At 38.7% G+C, this 23,281-nt stretch overlaps 1 protein-coding gene across 1 annotated transcript in view; it reads right to left on the bottom strand.

Annotated features, from left to right (window-relative positions):
* MSL2 (MSL complex subunit 2) overlaps positions 1-23,029 on the bottom strand; it is a 36,716-nt gene extending 13,687 nt beyond the window's left edge. The window contains exon 1 of the mRNA XM_060011306.1: positions 22,490-23,029. Within this exon, the coding sequence (XP_059867289.1) occupies positions 22,490-22,631 (142 nt within the window). The 5' untranslated portion in view covers positions 22,632-23,029. The remainder of the gene's footprint in view (positions 1-22,489) is intronic.
* Positions 23,030-23,281: the final 252 nt, after the last annotated feature.

A 23,281-nucleotide genomic window follows, 5' to 3' on the forward strand; every position in this document is an offset into this window, starting at 1 on the left:
TAGCTCTAAAATTTGATGATGCTAAGATTTTATGGCAAGATCTACAATGTATCAGAAGTCTTGCATTTGAATACCATTAACTGTTTAGGTGATAAGTATTATCAATATATTAGAGTTCTATCCTGTATACTGAAATTTTCGATAAAAGTTTCATAATAAAATCCAATGAAAGCCTGCATATTTCCACTTCCCTGTATATTTTCATAATTTCAAACTTACCGACTTAACATATTTAAATATTCTCAAGTCTGATGATCTTTCTTCTTTTCAAAACCCTTCCTAAAGGTACAACTAAAAACTGTCCAAACAAACCAAAAAACAAAAAATACCTTCAACCTTCAAGCAGCCTTTAAAACCCAAATTCTTTCTTTTTTTGTTTTTTGTTTTAAATATTTATTTAGTTATTTAGTTATTCATTTGGCTGCGCTAGGTCTTAGTTGCTGCGTGCAGGATCTTCACTGCAGCGTGTGGGTTCTTTTTTTTTTTTTAAGTTGTGGCATGCGGGATCTAGTTCCCTGACCAGGATGGAACCCAGGCCCCCTGCACTGGGAGCACAGAGTATTAACTGCTGGACCACCAAGGAAGTCCCTAAAACACAAGTCTTTGGAATGACATACGTGGCCTTTCAGAATCTAGCCCACACCCACCTTCCCCCCAGAATTTTGTAACATTAAGCTTTCTCCACAAACTCCATACTCCATTCTCACCTGGCCATTCCAAAACAAGCAATGCTTGCTTACTCATTCCTCTGTGATCTGCTCTTCCTAGAATGTCCTTCTTCCTTCCTTGCATGGTAAACTATTTATTTATTTATTTATTTTTTTTTTTCTGCGTTGGTTCTTCGTTGCTGCACGTGGGCTTTAGTTGCGGTGCATGGGGGCTACTCTTCATTGCGGTATGCGGGCTTCTCACTGCAGTGGCTTCTCTTGTGGATCACGGGCTCTAGGCTCGCGGGCTTCAGTAGTTGTGGCACGCAGGCTCAGTAGTTGTGGCTCCTGGGCTCTAGAGCACAGGCTCAGTAGTTGTGGTGCATGGGCTTAGTGACTCCGCTGCATGTGGGATCTTCCCAGACCAGGGCTTGAACCCGTGTCCCCTGCATTGGCAAGCAGATTCTTAAACCACTGTGCCACCAGGGAATTCACTAAACTATTTACTCTTTAAGGATTGACTCAAATATGACCTCGGAAAGGAAGCCTTCCTTAATTCCTAGCCCTCAAGTTTGTTCAAAAAGCACTTTGCACATTCTCCTATTATAGCACTTATCACATTATATCGTCACCATTCACTGGGTCTCACTCAAGGCCGGAAACTTATTTATCTCTGTATCCTTAAACCAGTGTTGGCACATAAGCCAGCAACTAATAAATGTACAATGAATGAATCATAAAAAGCACACTAGAGTTGGGAGTGACCTTGGAAATAAACTTGTCCCATGGCCTCATTTTAACCAAGATGGCCTTTCATAAGATTACATAGCTAGTTACTAGCAATGAGAAATAGTAGCTTAGTCTATTGATTCCCAATCTAGTATTCTTTCTACTTAACCAGCAGCATCCCTACTTCCGCTACTAAGTCCGTGGCATCCACTGAGACAATTTTAGCTTCTTTTCACTTATCAAAAAGAATGATCACTGAAACTGGACCATAACAGAAATCAACATACTAACCACAAGATGTAAAACCTTTTGGGGGAAGGAGACAGAAGAACAGGTACTGGCAGTAACGAATAGTGAGTGGGTCAGGAAGAGTGAAACGAAGGGGAGAATGGATGACCAATAATAGTTTTGTGACAGTCAGGAAATCTTTACTGCATAGAAATTGGAGCTACAAGAGTCCTGCCTGGATTCTCTACACACCAAGCTTAATTTTTAAAGTCAATCTTAAATGTTTTAAGTGAACATATATGCTATAAAGCACTGTACTACCTCCTCTGTAAAGAAAGCCCAACAAAAAAACCCTCAGCCTGCATATCAGTCTATGAATTTACAGCATGAGAAATCTTAGCTAAAGACTGTATATATATATGTATATATATACATATATATGTATATATATGTATATATATATATTAAATGGGTGTTATATATATATTAAGTATAAAATAATTAAAATATGTACAGTTGGTTTTCGTAAGTGATATCACTTTAGAAAGCATTATTAGTAGTAGCAGCATTAAACTGATGCTGATCAACCCCAATATATACATACACCTTATTCTTCCTGTGGTGCGAGAGTAACTATGCTGACTCCGAGTCATATCCATTCAGCTTAGATTCAATCAATCTGTAACAGCAATATCAAGGCACATATAAAGACTGGGAGAATATACTTCTACTGATGTCAAAAGTCTGACATAGGGCCTGAACAATAATCCTTCCATAATCCAATCCATTGATCTAAATATCCCCATTCTCCAACTTTTCCAAATGAAGAATTGTTTAGGCTATCTTCGTTTAAGAAAATATTCCTCTTTCCTCAATCACTTCAACGAGTAACTTCTGAGGCCCTGCTATATGCCAAGCACTGTGCATTTAACAAAGGATACTTGGACCTTTTTTACATCACTGAATTACAGCACCAATAGTACACCTCAAAATTAAAGATGTAAAGTATGTCTTGAAACAATAGTAAGAAATCTCCTAGATACATAAACACATGGGAATAATAATCTGGATTCAGCTAAGAACAAAAATGACAATACCATAAAAAGATCTTATGTATCACTTAGCAAATGGGCATAGATGAATCAACTGTTTTAGACAATTTAAACTGTCCTTTTTAAAGCTTGTTTTTAGTTTTACAAAACCTGTGCCCAATATACTTTTTTGCAGACATACGTTGAAGTCTAAACCTCTTAAAAATCTTTTCATTAGGCGAAATTCATGAGTATGAATGCTACTCATTGGGTTTGACATATATACACTAATATGCATAAAATATATAACTAATAAAAAACTGCTGTATAAAAAATAAAAAATTCAAAAAAAAAAGAATAAGCTCAAATCAAAGAGAAATGAATTTGAAATCAGAGAACCCTCTTAAGAAGACAGCACTATTTTCCTCTTGGCAGAGCTTCCTAACCCAGGTCTGTTCTTTTTAAATTTTTGACTAAGCAGCACTTTAGAATATGTTCCTTTAAACTTTAACACAATTTATTTTAGTAGTAAACCAAAAAGCAAATACATGCCTCAAAAAATCAACAGGTCCAAACAACAAACTAAAGTTTCAAGGAAATTATTAGTTCTCTAATTAAATATTCAAGCAGCTATGTTCTAAACCACTATTAGCCCCTGATCATCTGGATTCCACAAACCTGTAAACTTTTCTTTAAAATATCTAGCACAAATAATTTCGCAGTATGACAGGAAAATGTGCATTTTAATTTAAAATAAGGGAATATTATAATATATATGCTCTGGTCACTAAAAATGGTGACACAGAGAGGTATTTTGACCACGTGACCCAGTAATTATTTTAAAGGTCATTGCATCACTTTAAATAACTAAGCACTACTATACTGAGAGACCAGTGATAGCTAAACATGTATACCAGGGGAGTGGGTGGTGAAAAAAAAAAGACAAAATCCGTGTTTCCAGTTTGGGAAAAAGATTACAACCAGTCTGCAGAAAAATGAAAAATGGAAATCGACTGTTAAATATCGCAATTTTAAAAGTATGAACGTTACTCAAGCCAAGCTATTTACTGCACATCTGAATGGTTAAATTTCAGAGTTTAACTTTTATGTCTTTGGTCAACCTACAACTATGAAAAATACTTCCTGATACTCTTGGATGTATCAACAGTTTATACAAAGTAAGTAAGCTTCACCAGTCAAGTACTATTATAACTAAAAAACCAAACACTGACCGTACATTATTAAATGGATGATATATAAACCACAACACATTCATAAACTCAAGTCATGCCTCATTTCACATTCTAGTAAGAATTAAAAGAGAATGCCAGACACCATTTATCTTAATAATTATGCAGGGGAGATTTTGTAGAGTGTTTTGTGGTTACAGAGCACTTCTGTAATATTCTGTTATTTTCATATTTTAGCAAAGCCATGACGGTCTCTCGTTAAATTATTACCAATACGATAAAACAGGCTAGTCAATTAGGCACAATTAAATCGATTCTCAGCTGAACAACAAACGTTAATTGAATAAATCAATATTAAGCTAGTTCCAAATTTCCCAAACTGGTGTTCCACTGTACCAGAATGCATTAACAGGTTTGCTTTAATATCCTCCTGGAGAGTCATCCCCAAATTTACATTAGTGTCTTAAAACTGAAAACTACCAATGTCAAGAAACTTGCTTAACACAGCATTACTTAAATTTATTGGCACATGTTTTTTCGTTTAAGTACACCTATAAACCTCACATAAGGAGTATTCAAAGACAGCACTACTGTTATCCATGGATTAGTATTAGAATCACCTAGACGGCCTGCTTCAGACTGACTCAATAACTGCAGATACTGCCCAGGAATGTGTATTTTTAAAAAGCTTCCCAACAAATTCTGATCCACAACTGGGATTAAAGATACTTTAACCTTTTTTGCCTTGATGAACTGGGACTTTTTTTTTTTGCGGTACGCAGGCCTCTCACTGTTGTGGGCTCTCCCGTTGCGGAGCACAGGCTCCAGACGCGCAGGCTCAGCAGCCATGGCTCACGGCCTAGCCGCTCCGCGGCATGTGGGATCTTCCCGGACCAGGGCACAAACCCGTGTCCCCTGCATCGGCAGGCGGACTCTCTCAACCACTGCACCACCAGGGAAGCCAAAACTGGGACATTTTTCTAATCAGTTAAGTAAGAAATGTGATTAAAAGATTTCAAGAAATTTTTAAAATAAACGTATTATCAAAGATTATACTATAAAGTTCATTTTAATAAAACAAAGAAATTTTGACTTCCCACTAACAAGGGCTACATCTTGCTTTATTTAAATAATGTAATAAACGCATTTTGGCAATATATCTATTTTTAAATGACCTCTCTTGTTTATAAACTCATGAATGTTAAAAACATAGGCTAAAATTGAATATATTATGCAAGGACAAAGCTGTAAATGTGACTTGGTTATTTGTAATTCTTGTATCTTTTACAAAAAAAAAATTTTTAGTGTTCTGTTACTAAATGATAAACTAAGGGTGGCTTTAGACTGGTATTTGCAAACACTTCAAATAACACACAGCAAGTGTAGTTAGTCTTTATTCTCTAAAAATAAAAGGCCATACTGTATATCACTATGTATTCTCCTGCTAACACTGCTTTTTGGATAATTACCTACACCTTGTGGATATGGAGAATATTAAGAGAACAAAGACAATTTACACAGAAGGACAATAATAATCATGAACCAGATATTTGGAATCATTAGTATTTTTATGTTCCTCATTACCTAGTATTTCAATAGCAACCTAATTTTCTTAATGTTTCTTGTCCCCAACCAATGATCCATTGAATGGATATATGAAGAATTGAGAAAACTAAAACAATACGACTAAGAATTAATAAAATACGTGACTGAGTATTAAAACAACTTAAAACCCTCACGGCAGAAAGGATTTGGCAGAATTATTAACTGGTATGGCATGTGATTTGGTCCAGTAGTCATTTGACATCTCAAATTGCCTCACTTTAGAGGAAGAAAAATAGTTAAATTATCTTCTGTTTTTTAAATAACGGAAACCTTTTACTACATGAACACTATGGAACACCTTCTTGAACCCAATTCACTAACACTGATTTGGGGGAGTTGTTTTTCAAGTCTATAGTGGTGAGCTCCAGTGATCTGTTCATAACCCTATCCAGCTCAATGTTTTAAAATCAAAACCTCAGATGCAAACACTGAAGGCATCTTTCAATGCTCCCACAGGTTTCAGGAACAAATCTAAGTTCTTTAGTTGTTATAGCACTGTCCAGTAGAACTTTTTTATGCAATGATGGAAATCTTTTACATCTACAGTAAGGTAGCTATTACCCACATGTGGCTACCGAGCACTTAAAGAAGTAGCTCAGTATAACTAAAGAACTTTTTAAAATTGTCACAACAGCTAAGTGGCTGCTATATAGGACAGTGTAGGTTTAGAATATAATCTGATTCTGCTTCCAGACGAAATGGAATAATTATATTTTGTTTCATTTTTGTTTCAGTTGGGAGACTTACTCTCCCAACTGAAACAAAAACTGGACAAAACAATGGTTTTCAGATATACTGGGCAACAGACACCACACATCAGTAATCTGTGCATGGAGGAACAAATGAGCTAAGCCCTACAATTGCCCCAGCTTGCTGTCTGGAGACAATCTTCAGGCCACAGCACAAGGAGGGAGAACCAAGACAAAGCCCAGTAGTCTCCCGGAGTTGAGAAGACAGAGTTGCGAAGACAAGGCAGCTGGACTTCTCAGGGCAGAGTACTAGAGATGACAGAGCCGCACAGAGAAAGAACACCGTATTTATAGATGGTCTCTTTCAAATCTTCAGCTGAGTACTGAATGATCAGCACATGTTTATAAGGAAATTACTCCAGGATGGAGAAAGAATCCCCAGAAAGGAACAAAAAAAACAATCCCTATAACTCAAAGGCAGCAGAACAATTCCTATTCCCACCACCTAGTGTGTGAAACCTCATTAATTCATGAGGCATCAGATAGAGTAGTCAAAAGGTTCTTGCCTCAAGTAATGCAGAAAAATTAGCCCCTAAAGGCTGCTCTGGTTCCACCTAAAAAAACACTTAAAAACAAGCCTTGAAAGGATCAAGGATCAAACTATCTGCAAGTAACTTAACCAAATTCCAAGAACAAAGCTCAAGAATATTTATAGTACAAAAATACCCACCCACAAGGTTAAAATTTTACCAACAAGGTACCATTCACAATATCTAGCATCCAATCAAAATTAACTCGGTATGCAAAAAAGTAGGAAAATATGACCCACGCAGAGAAGAAAAACCAAAGAGCAACAAAACTTCTACAGGATTACAACAGAACAGTAAAAATTAACTATGTGACTATTACATTATACATTCTCACTATATTCCATATGTTCAGAATTATTTTACGCACCTAAAAACAGAACTTCAAAATACATGAAGCAAAAAGTGATAGAAATTCCGAAGAGAAACTGATAAATCCATAATTACAGTTAGAGATTTCAACATCTCTCAAAACATGAAAATAGAAAATCAGTAATGACACAGAAGATCTAAACAACACCATCAACCAACTTATGAAAATGTTTTAATTGACCATAAACACTGAACCAATAACTATTCTGACTGCAAACAAGATAAATTAACGCTGATTCTTATACAGGTAAGGTCTCATAAAATAATTCAAGATCCCAACGACATTAGAATTCTACAGTTAAAAATAGATAGGGCTATTTTGCAGAGTAAAATTTAGCTCCCTACCCCAGAGGTATTCAGGAAAAGGCTTAGGTGAACTTTCAAGAATATTACAGAAAGCGTTATTTGATGTGAAGAAATGACTGTATGATTTATGGTGCTTTCTGTCTAAAGCTTTATAAATTCTCATCATGAAGAATAATCTAGTAATACCTTCCTTGTAAAACATATGTAAAAATTGAGCTGGCAAGCTCAATGACGCTATAAAAGGATCCCTGAAACAGCTCACAGCTTCTGGTGGATAGACTATGCCAGTCATATCCTATGTCACATCCTGAATAAATTCACTCACAAGCTGGACAACCAACTGATTAACTGTAGAGGGGATTCAGAAATCCAACACAAAGATACCTGAATTGGAATGCTCCCTTCTAACCCTAGAATCCCATATTATATATGGCCAGAGTCCCAAATTTCAGAACAGCAGACAGAGATTTAAACTTCAAGGGAATGGCATTTAGCAGGATTGAGAGGAGGTCAAAAGCTATACCCCGGACCGCCCACCTGCACACGCAGGATCTTAGTTCCCCAACCAGGGATCAAACCCACACACCCTGCAATGGAAGTGCAGGAGTCTTAACCACTGGACCACCAGGGAAGTCCCTAGGTATGCCTTTAATTGTTGCAAAAAGAATTTTAAAACTACTTGACTTTGCCAGAAAACCTAAGTTATTTCCAAATTTGACGCCAGACAACATTTTAAGTGCACATTTTTTGTGGTTTGTAACAATAAAAATAGACAAATGCTAACTGATAAGACAAACTAAATTCAAAACACAAAATATATGCTGGCTATAAAACTAGATTAAATACAGGTTGAGATAGGCAGATATTCCAAATCTGCAAAGATTCAACATTTCTGAACAGAAAGGCAATGAGCTAGAATAATTCTGTTAAAATATTACGAAGTCAGAAAAAGGAAAAGATGAGGAAAATGGTCAGACATACACTAATTAAGGTGAAAAAAATTATCTGAATTAATTTCCTAACATGGGAACAACAAAAAGAAATCTTTAAAAGAGGAAAGCCAATAACAGAAACTAAACAGTTAAGAAATAAAGTCAAAGGTGATGGACAAAGAGAAAAATATAAATTAAAATAAAGATTCTGAAATACCACCTTTTAAATTAAAAGATAAAATTTAATCAGACCTCACAAAAACAAATTAAATCATACATTAAAATGTAGCCAGGTGGACTCTGAGGGAAGGTGTCAACTGAGAAGCTAATACAATAAGGCATTAACCAATTAGTGATAGTATGCTATCAATGCAATGAAAACAAGGAGTGCAAACACAGGAGGAGGACTAAATGTTCAAATTAATTTGAAAGAATGAAAACCACAACCCCAAGACTCAAAAAATATGTTGTTTGTTTTACTATATCAAACAGTATATCCTATGATTTTAAAATCAAGGTTTCCAGGAAGGGGCACAAAATTAAAGTTTTTAGATTTTAGCCTTTCCTAAACATATTTCCAATAACATTTCCTCACTAATCCCAACTCCCAGGCACCATCAAATTACTAAACACTGTCTCATCCTTCTCTTCATTCTCCTCAGGCCCACACTAGATCCGGTCTATTTCCTCTCTTAATTGAATCCTCTCCCAAGCACCTGATAAGCCAGGTTTTATCAGATCTTCCATACAATTCAGTACTTTCTGTCAAGTATATACCCTGTGAAAGCACTGTACTAGACATGTATATAAATTTAAGGATAGAAAATATTTAATCTATTCATAGTGAAATACGCCTAACCAAAGACAAATTGTAATACAGTATACCAAAAAATTAAGCTGTTATGATAACCATAAAGAGGACAAAATTTTCCCTTGCGTTATGTTATGTTGTTTCCTTTTCACTACCACCATTATTCCGGCCTCTATAATATGGATACATCTGATATCCTTCCTAACTGGGTTTCACCACATTCCAATAATCAATCCTATATTCTATCCCAAAACTAACCTTTTTTAATACAAAATCTATATATAACATCACTCTCTTACTTAAAATATTTCTCAAACACAACAGGGATTTGCAAATTCCCCTACCCATATCAGGACAGGGGGGAGGGGAGCGGGGGGGGGCATAAAATGCACATTACAAGGCCCTGCCCACAGAGATTCCAATTCAATCAGCCTGATATGATAATTGGGAATCTGAATTTTAACAATCCCTTTAGGTTTGATTTAGGTGGGCTATAGAGCACACTTTGAAAAAGAACAGGTCTACAAGGTAAATGTCAAATTCCTTAGCCTGGCATCAAGGTTCCCTGTAAAAAGGCCCCGAGTCACCACTATAGGGCAAGAATGGACTCTCTTCATTAGAGATAAACTTGATTTTCTGCAGCCTCAACAAGCCAATGTTCTCTCCCTCAAGTCTTGCTGAAAATGTTCACTTTTTACCATTCCTCCTGGCCTAGCTCAAGCACCTAGCTTTTCACCAAATTGTGAAAAGGAGATTTTTCTTAGGAAAAGAAACCAACAGTTAAATTAATATATCTGACATAAAAAAAGTAGCTGCCAGAACACAGTACTAAATATTGTTCTTCCTTAACCAACCTACTAGATAAATGTTCCCTAAAGAATTCTTCCCAGATCAGAGAGAACAGGTAAACTTAAGTCCCAAGAAAAAACTGGTAAACCAAACTGCTTTAACCCCAGTGAGGGTTGCCCAAACTTTGACCCAAACAGTTATTCAAAAAAGAGTTACGTAGGGGGGAAAATCTCACTTACTGTTAATTTCTGAAATTTTTACACATGTGACAAACTTAACTTACGAGTAAGTTAATATTACATCAATATTGGTAATAACATAAGTGCCTCTAACACACAATAATTGCTGGTTTACTTATGTCTTCCCCATAACACGAGCAACATATGGGTAGGGGCCATGTGTCTTAATTCATCTTTTTATTCCAGCACTGAGAACACCACAGTGATTAATAAAGATTTTGTGAGCAAAAAACAAAATTATTTCAAGATAAAAAAATGATAGTGATTCTCCAAAGATGATATACAAAAAGCCAAGAAGCATATGCAGGAGAGAGGGGGAAGATGGCAGAAGAGTTAGACGTGGAGATCACCTTCTTCCCCACAGATACATCAGAAATACATCTACACGTGGAACAACTCCTACAGAACACCTACTGAACGCTGGCAGAAGACCTCAGACCTCCCAAAACGCAAGAAACTCCCCACATACCTGGGTAGGGCAAAAGAAAAAAGAATAAACAGAGACAAAAGAATAGGGATGGGACCTGCACCAGTGGCAGGGAGCCGTGAAGGAGGAAAGGTTTCCACACACTAGAAGCCCCTTCGCGGGCGGAGACTGTGGGTGGCAGAGGTGGGGGAGCTTCGGCGCTGCGGAGGAGAGCGCAGCAACAGGGGTGCGGAGGACAATGCGGAGAGATTCCCACACAGAGGATCGGTGCTGACCAGCACTCACCAGCCTGAAAGGCTTGTCTGCTCTGGGAGCTGAGGCTCGGGCTGTGGGTCGGAGCACAGGGAGAGGACTGGCGGCCTGAACACAGCCTGAAGGGGTTAGTGCACCACCCCTAGCCGGGAGGGAGTCCCGAAAAAAGTCTGGACCTGCCGAAGAGGTAAGAAACTTTTTCTTCCCCCTTTGCTTCCTGGTGCGAGAAGTGAGAGGAGAGGGGATTAAGAGCGCTGCTTAAAGTAGCTCCAGAGATGGGCGCGAGGCATGGCTAAGAGCGCGGACCCCAGAGACGGGCATGAGACGCTAAGGCTGCTGCTGCCGCCACCAAGAAGCCTGTGTGCGAGCACAGGTCACTCTCCACACCTCCCGTCCGGGTAGCCTGTGCAGCCCACCACTGCCAGGGTACCGGGATCCAGGGACAACTTGCCCGGGAGAACACACGACGCGCCTTGGGCAGGTGCAACGTCACGCCGGCCTCTGCGCCGCAGGCCCGGCCCACACTCCGTACCCTTCCCTCCCCCCGGCCAGAGTGAGCCACAGCCCTCGAATCAGCTGCTCCTTTAACCCCGTCCTGTCTGAACGAAGAAAGGACGCCCTCCCATGACCTACACGCAGAGGCGGGGCCAAATCCAAAGCTGAACACTGGGAGCTCTGCGAACAAAGAAGAGAATCGGAAATCTCTCCCAGCAGCCTCAGGAGCAGCAGATTAAATCTCCACAATCAACTTGATGTACCCTGCATCTGTGGAATACCTGAATAGACAACAAATCATCCCAAATTGAGGAGGTGGACTTTGAGAGCAAGATTTATTATTTTTTCCCCTTTTCCTCTTTTTGTGAGTGGGTATGTGTATGCTTCTGTATGAGATTTTGTCTGTATAGCTTTGCTTTCAACATTTGTCCTAGGGTTCTATCTGTCCGTTTTTTTAAAAAAAATTTTTCTCAACAATTATTTTTTTATTTTAATAACTTTATTTTACCTTACTTAATTTTATTTTATTCTCTTCCTTTCTTTCTTTCTTTTTTCTCCCTTTTATTCTGAGCCCTGTGGATGAAAGGCTCTTGGTGCTGCAGCCAGGAGTCAGGGCTGTGCCTCTGAGGTGGGAGAGCCAACTTCAGGACACTGGTCCACAACAGACCTCCCAGCTCCACGTAATATCAAACGGCGAAAATCTCCCAGAGATCTCCATCTCAACACCCAGCTTCACTCAACAACCAGCAAGCTACAGTGCTGGACACCCTATGCCAAACAACTAGCAAGACAGGAACACAACCCCACCCATTAGCAGAGAGGCTGCCTAAAATCATAATAAGTCCACAGACACCCCAAAACACACCACCAGACGTGGACCTGCCCACCAGAAAGACAAGATCCAGCCTCATCCACCAGAACACAGGCACTAGTCCCCTCCACCAGGAAGCCTACATAACCCACTGAACCAACTTTAGCCACTGGGGAAAGACACCAAAAACAACGGGAACTACAAACCTACAGCCTGCAAAAAGGAGACCCCAAACACAGTAGAATAAGCAAAATGAGAAGACAGAAAAACACACAGCAGATGAAGGAGCAAGGTAAAAACCCACCAGACCTAACAAATGAAGAGGAAATAGGTAGTACCTGAAAAAGAATTCAGAATGATAGTAAAGATGATCCAAAATCTTGGAAATAGAATAAACAAAATGCAACAAACATTTAACAAGGAACTAGAAGAACTAAAGATAAAACAAGCAATGATGAACGACACAATAAATGAAATTAAAAATTCTCTAGAAGGGATCAATAGCAGAATAACTGAGACAGAAGAACGGATAAGTGGCCTGGAAGATAAAATAGTGGAAGTAACTAATGCAGAGCAGAATAAAGAAAAAAGAATGAAAAGAACTGAGGACAGTCTCAGAGACCTCTGGGACAACATTAAACGCACCAACATTCGAATTATAGGGGTTCCAGAAGAAGAAGAGAAAAAGAAAGGGACTGAGAAAATATTTGAAGAGATTATAGTTGAAAACTTCCCTAATATGGGAAAGGAAATAGTTAATCAAGTCCAGGAAGCACAGAGAGTCCCATACAGGATAAATCCAAGGAGAAACATGCCAAGACACATACTCATCAAACCGTCAAAAATTAAATACAAAGAAAACATATTAAAAGCAGCAAGGGAAAAACAACAAATAACACACAAGGGAATCCCCATAAGGTTAACAGCTGATCTTTCAGCAGAAACTCTGCAAGCCAGAAGGGACTGGCAGGACATATTTAAAGTGAAGGAGAAAAACCTACAACCAAGATTACTCTACCCAGCAAGGATCTCATTCAGATTTGATGGAGAAATTAAAACCTTCACAGACAAGCAAAAGCTGAGAGAGTTCAGCACCACCAAACCAGCTTTACAACAAATGCTAAAGGACCTTCTCTAGGCAAGAAACACAAGAGAAGAAAAACACCTATAATAACAAACCCAACACAATTTAAAAAATGGAAATAGGAACATACATATCGAATATTACCTTAAATGTAAATGGGTTAAATGCTCCGACCGAAAGACACAGACTGGCTGAATGGATACAAAAACAAGACATATATATATATATATATATATATGTGTGTGTATATATATATATACACACACACACACACACACACATATATATATATATATATATATATATATATATATATATATGCTGTCTACAAGAGACCCACTTGAGACCTAGAGACACATACAGACTGAAAGTAAGAGGATGGAAAAGATATTCCATGCAAATGGAAACCAAAAGAAAGCTGGAGTAGCAATTCTCATATCAGACAAAATAGACTTTAAAATAAAGACTATTACAAGAGACAAAAAAGGACACTACATAATGATCAAGGGATCAATCCAAGAAGAAGATATAAGAATTGTAAATATTTATGCACGCAACATAGGAGCACCTCAATACATACGGCAAATACTAGCAGCCATAAAAGGGGAAATCGACAGTAACACATTCATATTAGGGGACTTTAACACCCCACTTTCACCAATGAACAGATCATCCAAAATGAAAATATATAAGGAAACACGCTTTAAGTGATACATTAAACAAGATGGACTTGATATTTATAGGACATTCCATCCAAAAACAACAGAATACACAGTTTTCTCAAGTGCTCATGGAACATTCTCCAGGATAGATCATATCTTTGGTCACAAATCAAGCCTTGGTAAATTTAAGAAAACTGAAATTGTATCAAGTATCTTTTCCGACCACAACGCTATGAGACTAGATATCAATTATAGGAAAAGATCTGTCATAAATACAAACACATGGAAGCTAAACAATACACTACTTAATAACGAAGTGATCACTGAAGAAATCAAAGAGAAAATCAAAAAATACCTAGAAACAAATGACAATGGCGACACGACGACCCAGAACCTATGGGATGCAGCAAAAGCAGTTCTAAGAGGGAAGTTTACAGCCATACAATCCTACTTTAAGAAACAGGAAACATCTCGAATAAACAACCTAAACTTGCACCTAAAGCAATTAGAGAGAGAAGAACAAAAAAACCCCAAAGTTAGCAGAAGGAAAGAAATCATAAAGATCAGATGAGAAATAAATGAAAAAGAAATGAAGGAAACTACAGCAAAGGTCAATAAAATTAGAAGCTGGTTCTTTGAGAAGATATACAAAATTGATAAACCATTAGCCAGACTCACCAAGAAAAAAAGGGAGAAGACTCAAATCAATAAAATTAGAAATGAAAAAAGAGAAGTAACAACTGACACTGCAGAAATACAAAAGATCATGAGAGATTACTACAAGCAACTCCATGCCAATAAAATGGACAACCTGGAAGAAATGGACAAATTCTTAGAAATGCACAACCTGCCAAGACTGAATCAGGAAGAAATAGAAAATATGAACAGACAAATCACAAGCACTGAAATGGAAACTGTGATTAAAAATCTTCCAACAAACAAAAAGCCCAGGACCAGATGGCTTCACAGGCAAATTCTATCAAACATTTAGAGAAGAGCTAACACCTATCCTTCTCAAATTCTTCCAAAATACAGCAGAGGGAGGAACACTCTGAAACTCATTCTACGAGGCCACCATCACCCTGATACCAAAATCAGACAAGGATGTCACAAAGAAAGAAAACTACAGGCCAATAGCACTGATGAACAGAGATGCAAAAATCCTCAACAAAATACTAGCAAACAGAATCCAACAGCACATTAAAAGGATCATACACCATGGTCAAGTGGGGTTTATTCCAAGAATGCAAGGATTCTTCAATATACGCAAATCAATCAATGTGATACACCATATTAACAAACTGAAGGAGAAAAACCACATGGTCATCTCAATAGATGCAGAGAAAGCTTTCGACAAAATTCAACACCCATTTATGATAAAAACCCTACAGAAAGTAGGCATAGAAGGAACTTTCCTCAACATAATGAAGGCCATATATGACAAACCCACAGCCAACATCGTCCTCAATGGTGAAAAACTGAAAGCATTTCCACTAAGATCAGGAACAAGACAAGGTTGCCCACTCTCACCACTCTTATTCAACATAGTTTTGGAAGTTTTAGCCACAGCAATCAGACAAGAAAAGGAAATAAAAGGAATCCAAATCAGAAAAGAAGAAGTAAAGCTGTCACTGTTTGCAGATGACATGATACTCTATACAGAGAATCCTAAAGATGCTACCAGAAAACTACTAGAGCTAATCAATGAATTTGGTAAAGTAGCAGGATACAAAACTAATGCACAGAAATCTCTGGCATTCCTAAGCTTTAATGATGAAAATCTGAAAGTGAAATCAAGAAAACACTCCCATTTACCATTGCAACAAAAAGAATAAAATATCTAGGAATAAACCTACCTAAGGAGACAAAAGACCTGTATGCAGAAAATTATAAGACACTGATGAAAGAAATTAAGGATGATACAAATAGATGGAGAGATATACCATGTTCTTGGATTGGAAGAATCAACACTGTGAAAATGACTCTACTACCCAAAGCAATCTACAGATTCAACACAATCCCTATCAAACTACCACTGGCATTTTTCACAGAACTAGAGCAAAAAATTTCACAATTTGTATGGAAACACAGAAGACCCCGAATAGCCAAAGCAATCTTGAGAACGAATAACGGAGCTGGAGGAATCAGCCTCCCTGACTTCAGACTATACTACAAAGCTACAGTAATCAAAACAGTATGGCACTGGCACAAAAACAGAAAGATCAACGGAACAGGATAGAAAGCCCAGAGATAAACCTATGCACATATGGTCACCTTATCTTTGATAAAGGAGGCAGGAATGTACAGTGGAGAAAGGACAGCCTGTTCAATAAGTGGTGCTGGGAAAACTGGACAGATACATGTAAAAGTATGAGATTAGATCACTCCCTAACACCATACACAAAAATAAGCTCAAAATGGATTAAAGACCTAAATGTAAGGCCAGAAACTATCAAACTCTTAGAGGAAAACATAGGCAGAACACTCTATGACATAAATCATAGCAAGATCCTTTTTGACCCACCTCCTAGAGAAATGGAAATAAAAACAAAAATAAACAAATGGGACCTAATGAAACTTCAAAGCTTTTGCACAGCAAAGGAAACCATAAACAAGACCAAAAGACAATCCTCAGAATGGGAGAAAATATTTGCAAATGAAGCAACTGACAAAGGATTAATCTCCAAAATTTACAAGCAGCTCATGCAGCTCAATAACAAAAAAACAAACAACCCAATCCAAAAATGGGCAGAAGACCTAAATAGACATTTCTCCAAAGAAGATATACAGATTGCCAACAAACACAAGAAAGAATGCTCAACATCATTAATCATTAGAGAAATGCAAATCAAAACTACAATGAGGTATCACCTCACACCAGTCAGAATGGCCATCATCAAAAAATCTAGAAACAATAAATGCTGGAGAGGGTGTGGAGAAAAGGGAACACTCTTGCACTGTTGGTGGGAATGTGAATTGGTACAGTCACTATGGAGAACAGTATGGAGGTTCCTTAAAAAACTACAAATAGAACTACTATATGACCCAGCAATCCCACTACTGGGCATATACCCTGAGAAAACCGTAATTCAAAATGTTATAACACAGCATTGTAAAGCAATTATACTCCAATAAAGATGTAAAAAAAAAAAAGCATATGCAAAGATCACCAACATCACTAATCATTAGAGAAATTAAAATCAAAACCACAATGAGATATCATCTCACACCCATTAGGATGGCTACTATCCAAAAAACAAACACACACACACACACCCCAATAACAAAAACCGAAAGAGGAAACACAAGTGTTGGCAAAGATATGGAAAAACTAACTGGAAACCTTGTTCTGCTGGTAGGATTGTAAAACGGTGCAACCACTATGGAAAACAGTATGGAGTTCCTCAAACAATAAAAATAGAAATACCACACAGTCCTGCAATCCTGCTTCTGGGTTTATATTCAAAAGAACTGAAAGCAGGGTCTCAAAGAGTGTTTACACACCCATGTTCTTAACACTATTCACAACAGCCAAGAGGTGGAAGCAACTCAAATGTCCAACGTTGGATGAATGAATAAACTAAGCATAGTGTATACATACAATAGAATATTATTCAGCCTTAAATAGGAAAGAAATCCTGTCTCATTCTACAACACGGATGAACCTTTAAAACATTATGCTGAAATAAGCTAGTCAACAAAGACAAGTATTGCATGATTCTACTTACATGAGGAATCTACAATAGTCAAATTCATAGAGGCAGAAAACAGAATGGTGGTTACAAGGGGTTGGGGGGAAGGAAGAAAATGGTGGTTGCTTGTTGGGTACAGAGTTTCAGATTTACAAGATCAAAAAGTTCTGGAGGGGCTTCCCTGGTGGCGCAGTGGTTGAGAGTCCGCCTGCCGATGCAGGGGACACGGGTTCGTGCCTCGGTCTAGGAGGATCCCACATGCCGCGGAGCGGCTGTGCCCGTGAGCCATGGCCACTGAGCCTGCATGTCCGGAGCCTGCGCTTCGCAACAGGAGAAGGCACAACAGTGAGAGGCCCGCATACCGCAAAAAAAAAAAAAAAAAAAAAGTTCTGGAAACCTGTTTCACAATAATGTAAATATACTCAACACTACTGAACTGTACACTTAAAAATGGTTAAGATGGTAAATTTTATATTATATGCTTACTACAATAAAAAATTTAATTATAGTGATTTTAAGTACAAGAAAAATAAAATCTTAAGTATCAAATGAACTCACACTTGAGAAGAATATAAATGTAAAACATTAGTATAACGCTTAACGTACGATTAAACAATTGGCCTTTTAATTTAGCCTCTAAAAGGTATGTGGTTTAAAATAAATCACGCTAAATGTTCAAATTTCATTTTAGAAGATTCTTGCTATTTATAAATTGTTTGCTCAGTCAAAAACAAAGTATTTCTGCTAAAAGAATCAGAACTCCAGAACTGGAAGAGATTCTTGAGATAATCTACTGCACTAATTCCAAAGTGGGCCCACAAACAATGCCAAAATGAGAAAAATAAGGAAAATGAAAGTAGTCTTTCATAAAGCTAAATCTATTTAATTTTAAGGCATATACTTTATTCTGAGAGCACATCCTTCCTACTTGGAACCTTGCTCTTTTTATCGGCAGCTTCGTGCATTCAACAATGCTTGTTCAGCCAGGAACTGTCAAGTGCAGGGCTACAACAGTGAACAAGACCAGCAAGACTCTCACCCTCAGGGAACCACGTACCTTGTAGTGGAATGTGAGAGTAGCAGTAGTAAGAAAAGATGTCAGGATTTGCTTTTTTAAGTCCTTAACATTCAAAACAAAAACTTGGTCAGCTTAGGTCAGTGGGAAACACTATTCTCCAGCTCTTTCCTATTTTATAAATAAGAAACTGGATATCCAAAAGTTCCACAACTCTTCAGTAAAAGCCAAAACCACTTTGTTTCTAGAATTTAAAACATCAGGGAGGGGCTTCCCTGGTGGCGCAGTGGTTGAGAGTCCACCTGCCGACGCAGGGGACACGGGTTAGTGCCCCGGTCCGGGAAGATCCCACGTGCCGCGGAGCGGCTGGGCCCGGGAGCCATGGCCGCCAAGCCTGCGTGTCCGGAGCCTGTGCTCCGCAACGGGAGAGACCACAACAGTGAGAGGCCCGCGTACCACAAAAAAAAAGAAAGAAAAAAAAAATCAGGGAAATATTCATGTCCCTGAGATTTGACCATGATTAATTTACAGGACTCCAAATATCTCAGAGAATACTATTTTTCCACTTAACATGTCCTTCCAGTTCTAACAGTATTTGATTCTACATATCAAACTTGTTATGTCATTTGAGAATATAAAAGCTTAATAAAAAACTTAAAATCCCTAGGGCAGAATTTATTGAGTTTCATGCCATCAAAAGAAAATTCATTCTACATACTTCGTGATAAAAATAAAGCAAATCCAACGTTAAGAACAAGGGGAAAGAACTGACACAGAAATAGTACCCACAGTAATACTGTCTTGGTCACTGTTTCTGTGGCCTAGAAAGTACAATAACTCTCTGGAGCATTGCTATCCCATTCACCAGAAACTTCAGAAAGTTTAAACATACAAAGCAACTGAAAAACAAGCAGTGATAATCAGCTAATTAACATTTCAAAGAACAATGATAACCTGTAGTTCCAGTGAATAATCTAGGTTTGACAATATTTGACCAGACAGTTCAATCTCTTCTCTCACTTCCCCTACCTTTCTCCATCTCTGCGCAAGGGTGGCACAAAGTCCACAGACTTGTTCTCAAGGGTTCAAAAGGTTTTTCCCACTTAAAAATAAACTCACATAAAACACAAATTTGGAAAAACAAACTTAAAGAAGATATTATCCCCTTTTGTGGATACAAGAAATTTAGGCAAAAAGTTAAAGTAACTTGCCTAGACAGAAAGTAGAAAAGTTAAGATTTGTACCTAACTGCAAAGTTCATAGACCCTTTTTCCCTCCCTCACCTCCTCTCACTTTCTTTCTCTGAGTCTGTCATAAACACCTACATGCTATTCACTGAACAGGAGAGAATGAGGCAGAAGGAACACAGAAATGTACAAAAAAATAGTATTTTCCCTAAGATAGAATAATTTGAAAGAGTTAAAAGCACCTGTGACAGAACAAAGAATTCACTGAGGGAGGGAGGGAGTTGATGAGTTAGACCATACACAGAAAGAATATATTTTAGGCAGAAGGAACTTCAAAGAGCAAAGGTGGGGAAAAGAGAAGGAAGACATAAGGCATGTATGTTCAAAAAGACAAAAATATCAAACTGACTGAAGCTGAGAAATTATTAGAAATTAAGAGGGCAGTTAAATACAAAGCTGAAAGGGGAGGTTTGGGTCAGACACTGGAGGACCTGTTGAAACAAACTCCCTATTTACAGCGCCAAGATAGGATTAAAACTTAACTTTTACATATCTATTATCCTAATGAAATAAGACTGCACATGCCCTATTAACTGGAAGGAGTTTATGCTTTCCAGCTAGGAAAAAGAGTCCAGGACAGTATCTGACACAAAGATGAAAACTGTTGGATCTGAATTCAAATAACTGGGTTTTTTCCCCCATCTCTTCATAACCACAGACTTATGTCCAAAGAGATGAGGGGAAAAAACTGAACCTACATCCATATTGCTGAAATTTTATGCCAGCTACTCAATTATAAGGGAGAAGTAGAACCCATAAATCTTTTGCATAGGATGGTGGGGAAGAGAGGCTTGAACAAGAAGGAATAATTAAAAGCCCCAATGTCACAAAAATTCCTTTGAGTTGTCAAGACTGATTTAAAAAAAAAAAAAAAAGCTACAGTTGGACTTTCTAATGTAGCTTTATCTTTAATATCAGTTTTTAAAATGCAGGTTAGATTCTTGGAAAATGTTCAATTAGACCACAACTGTCCTGAAGCTACTGATAACTTAAAATTCCAAGCATCTGCAAAACTACTATTTCCCTCTTTGAGAGCTAAGTCCCATCCACCATGTAAAAAGCAGAACTACCAGATCTTCAAGTGTTACCTGGATACTGACATCACTCTCTACTGCAGTTCTAGCAGGCCAGGATGGGCTGGTCTATGCCCTCTACATCACCACAGTAGCAATTCCCCCACCAAAAGAAAGGTTTGTATTGAAAGAAGTTATAGTAGCCCCATCTCCTCATTCCACAAACTATCAAAAGCTATGAAGACATTAAAAAAAAAAAGCACTCCATTAAAAAAAAAAAGTGAGAGTGGGGTGGCAGAGTTCCCTGAAACTAAGCAAATTCTTATACTATATTTGTAAAATGTAAGCGGAAAAGAAGCTTTGAATCTAGCCCAAAGCTCTCATTTTACATGTTAAGAAACTGAGGCCCAGGGCAATTAAGTGATTTACCAGGGCAACTGCTTCTCTATAAAGGTGTTAAGTGTCAGTTACCAGTCAGTGTAGCACTTAATCGCTTGTAAGAGTTACTTAAATGTTTATGAGATTAAGAACACGATGTGCAAAAAAAACACTCTTCACCTCTTCTGTACCCCTCAGGGCTTTGCCCCAAAGCTATACGGAAAATGCTGAAAGAATCTCAAATGAATACCATTTCTCCCTTCAGCCACTACAGTCGCAAAATTTCTCTTAAGATAAAGCTGAAATGCCTGAATTTCTCAAATTCTGACTAAACAAGTAAGTGGACCAACAAAACCTCAAAAGTTTTGGCGAAGTAAGAATATGAAGTGGAGTATTACTGTTTTGGTTTTGCCAGTTGCCCTTTCCTTTATGTTAATGTTTTCAGTCTAAGTTTTTTCAAAAATAAATTATTATTATACGCATACAATTAATCACTGAGATAATAATCACAAATTATTATCACTTTTGAGACATGGATTTATTAGACAATTTAGCATATCTTCATCTCTCAAAAATAACTTGAAAATATCCTGCCCAGCACAAAGTAATACCTCTTGAACAAAAACACCGAAAATAACCCTCTACCAGGGCACAATATAGTAAAACCACCAAAAAACGTAATCCTGTAAAAAATCCCACCAGCTAAAATACACTGAACCATCAGTCTGCCCTGGCTCACTGTTTATCGTCAAACTGTCAAAGCATTAGAAGAACCCGGGGGAAAAAGTTCTGCAGCGACTTCACCGGCTATACCACCACCCACACACAACACGTTTGGGGAAATGCAAACACGCCACATGTAGGTGTTTTAACCAGGTTTAACCACGTTTAAACAAAGTAGGTATTAAGTCAGCTTTGGTATCAAAAGCTTTAAAAAAAAAAAAAAAAAAGAAGAGGGACAGCAACACAGATGCATATTTCACCTCTTTAAAAAAAAAAAAAAAACACCAGAAATGACCCAAGGCGAATTTAAGAGTTTTGAACGAGGCCGCTGTACAGAGCGGTTTGGAAGGGCTCTGTCTTTCTGAAATGCCGGAAAAAAGTCCTCTGCCGAGTTTCAAAACTAAAGACCGCAAACTACCGCACAAATAATAAAAGTTTAATACAAACTACCCCTCCGTCAAACCGTTTCTGCTACCATCGCCCTGAGTTTTTTTTAAAACAAGCACTGAAAGGGGAACAATAAAAAGCGTCTCACCGCAAACGCAGCACGAGAGGGACTGTCGGAAGTAAGGCAAGAGCCTGTTAATCTCTGTAAACGCCTTGGGGTCTCCGGGGTCGTAGTTGAGCACTAGGCGGCTCGCGGAAATGTAGAGAGCAGTAGCATTCACGGGGTTCATTGCAGACACTTCGACACTGTTGGCTCTCGGTTGAAGAGAAATTCCGGATCCAACTTTGTAAGCAGCCAGGAAACAATGGCGAATTTGCAACAATTCGGAGGAAATCGGGGGAGAACCACTGGCCAAAGTTGTAACCAAAATCCGTACAAGTTTGTAAAGCCGTAGCAGTCCTCCCACACATGGGGCCTTGGCGCCCCTCCTCCGTCCCTGAGATTTGCAGACCAAGGGGAAAAAAAAAAAAAAGAGAGAGAAACCAGCGTTCGAGTTTGTCCCGAGCGGCCGCGGGGCGCAGAACGCGGCGGCTTCGGCGCTCAGTCTAGCCCCGCGGCTCGGCGGGCGGCCTGCGTTCGAGCTGCATCTCGGGACGCGAAGGCACCTCCTGTGGTCGAGCTGGGCGGTCGCGGGAGCAGGCCCCGGCCCGGTGCAGGGGCGGGCACGCTTCTCACGGGCTGCAGGGCCCTTACTCCATCACAGCGCCCGGCGCGGAGGCAGCGGCGACGGCAAGGACTGCGGTGAGGTCGTCGGATTCCTCGATCTAGTGCACCGAGCCGCGGCGGCGGCGAACGTGGCTGCTGCGGCTGGCGGAGGCCGCCGCCGCTCTCTCCATATCGGACACGCCTGGCTCTCCGCCCCGGCGATTACAGCCCGGC

This window comes from Delphinus delphis, chromosome 4 (assembly GCF_949987515.2).
Source record: "Delphinus delphis chromosome 4, mDelDel1.2, whole genome shotgun sequence".
In the NCBI taxonomy this organism is placed as follows: domain Eukaryota; kingdom Metazoa; phylum Chordata; class Mammalia; order Artiodactyla; family Delphinidae; genus Delphinus; species Delphinus delphis.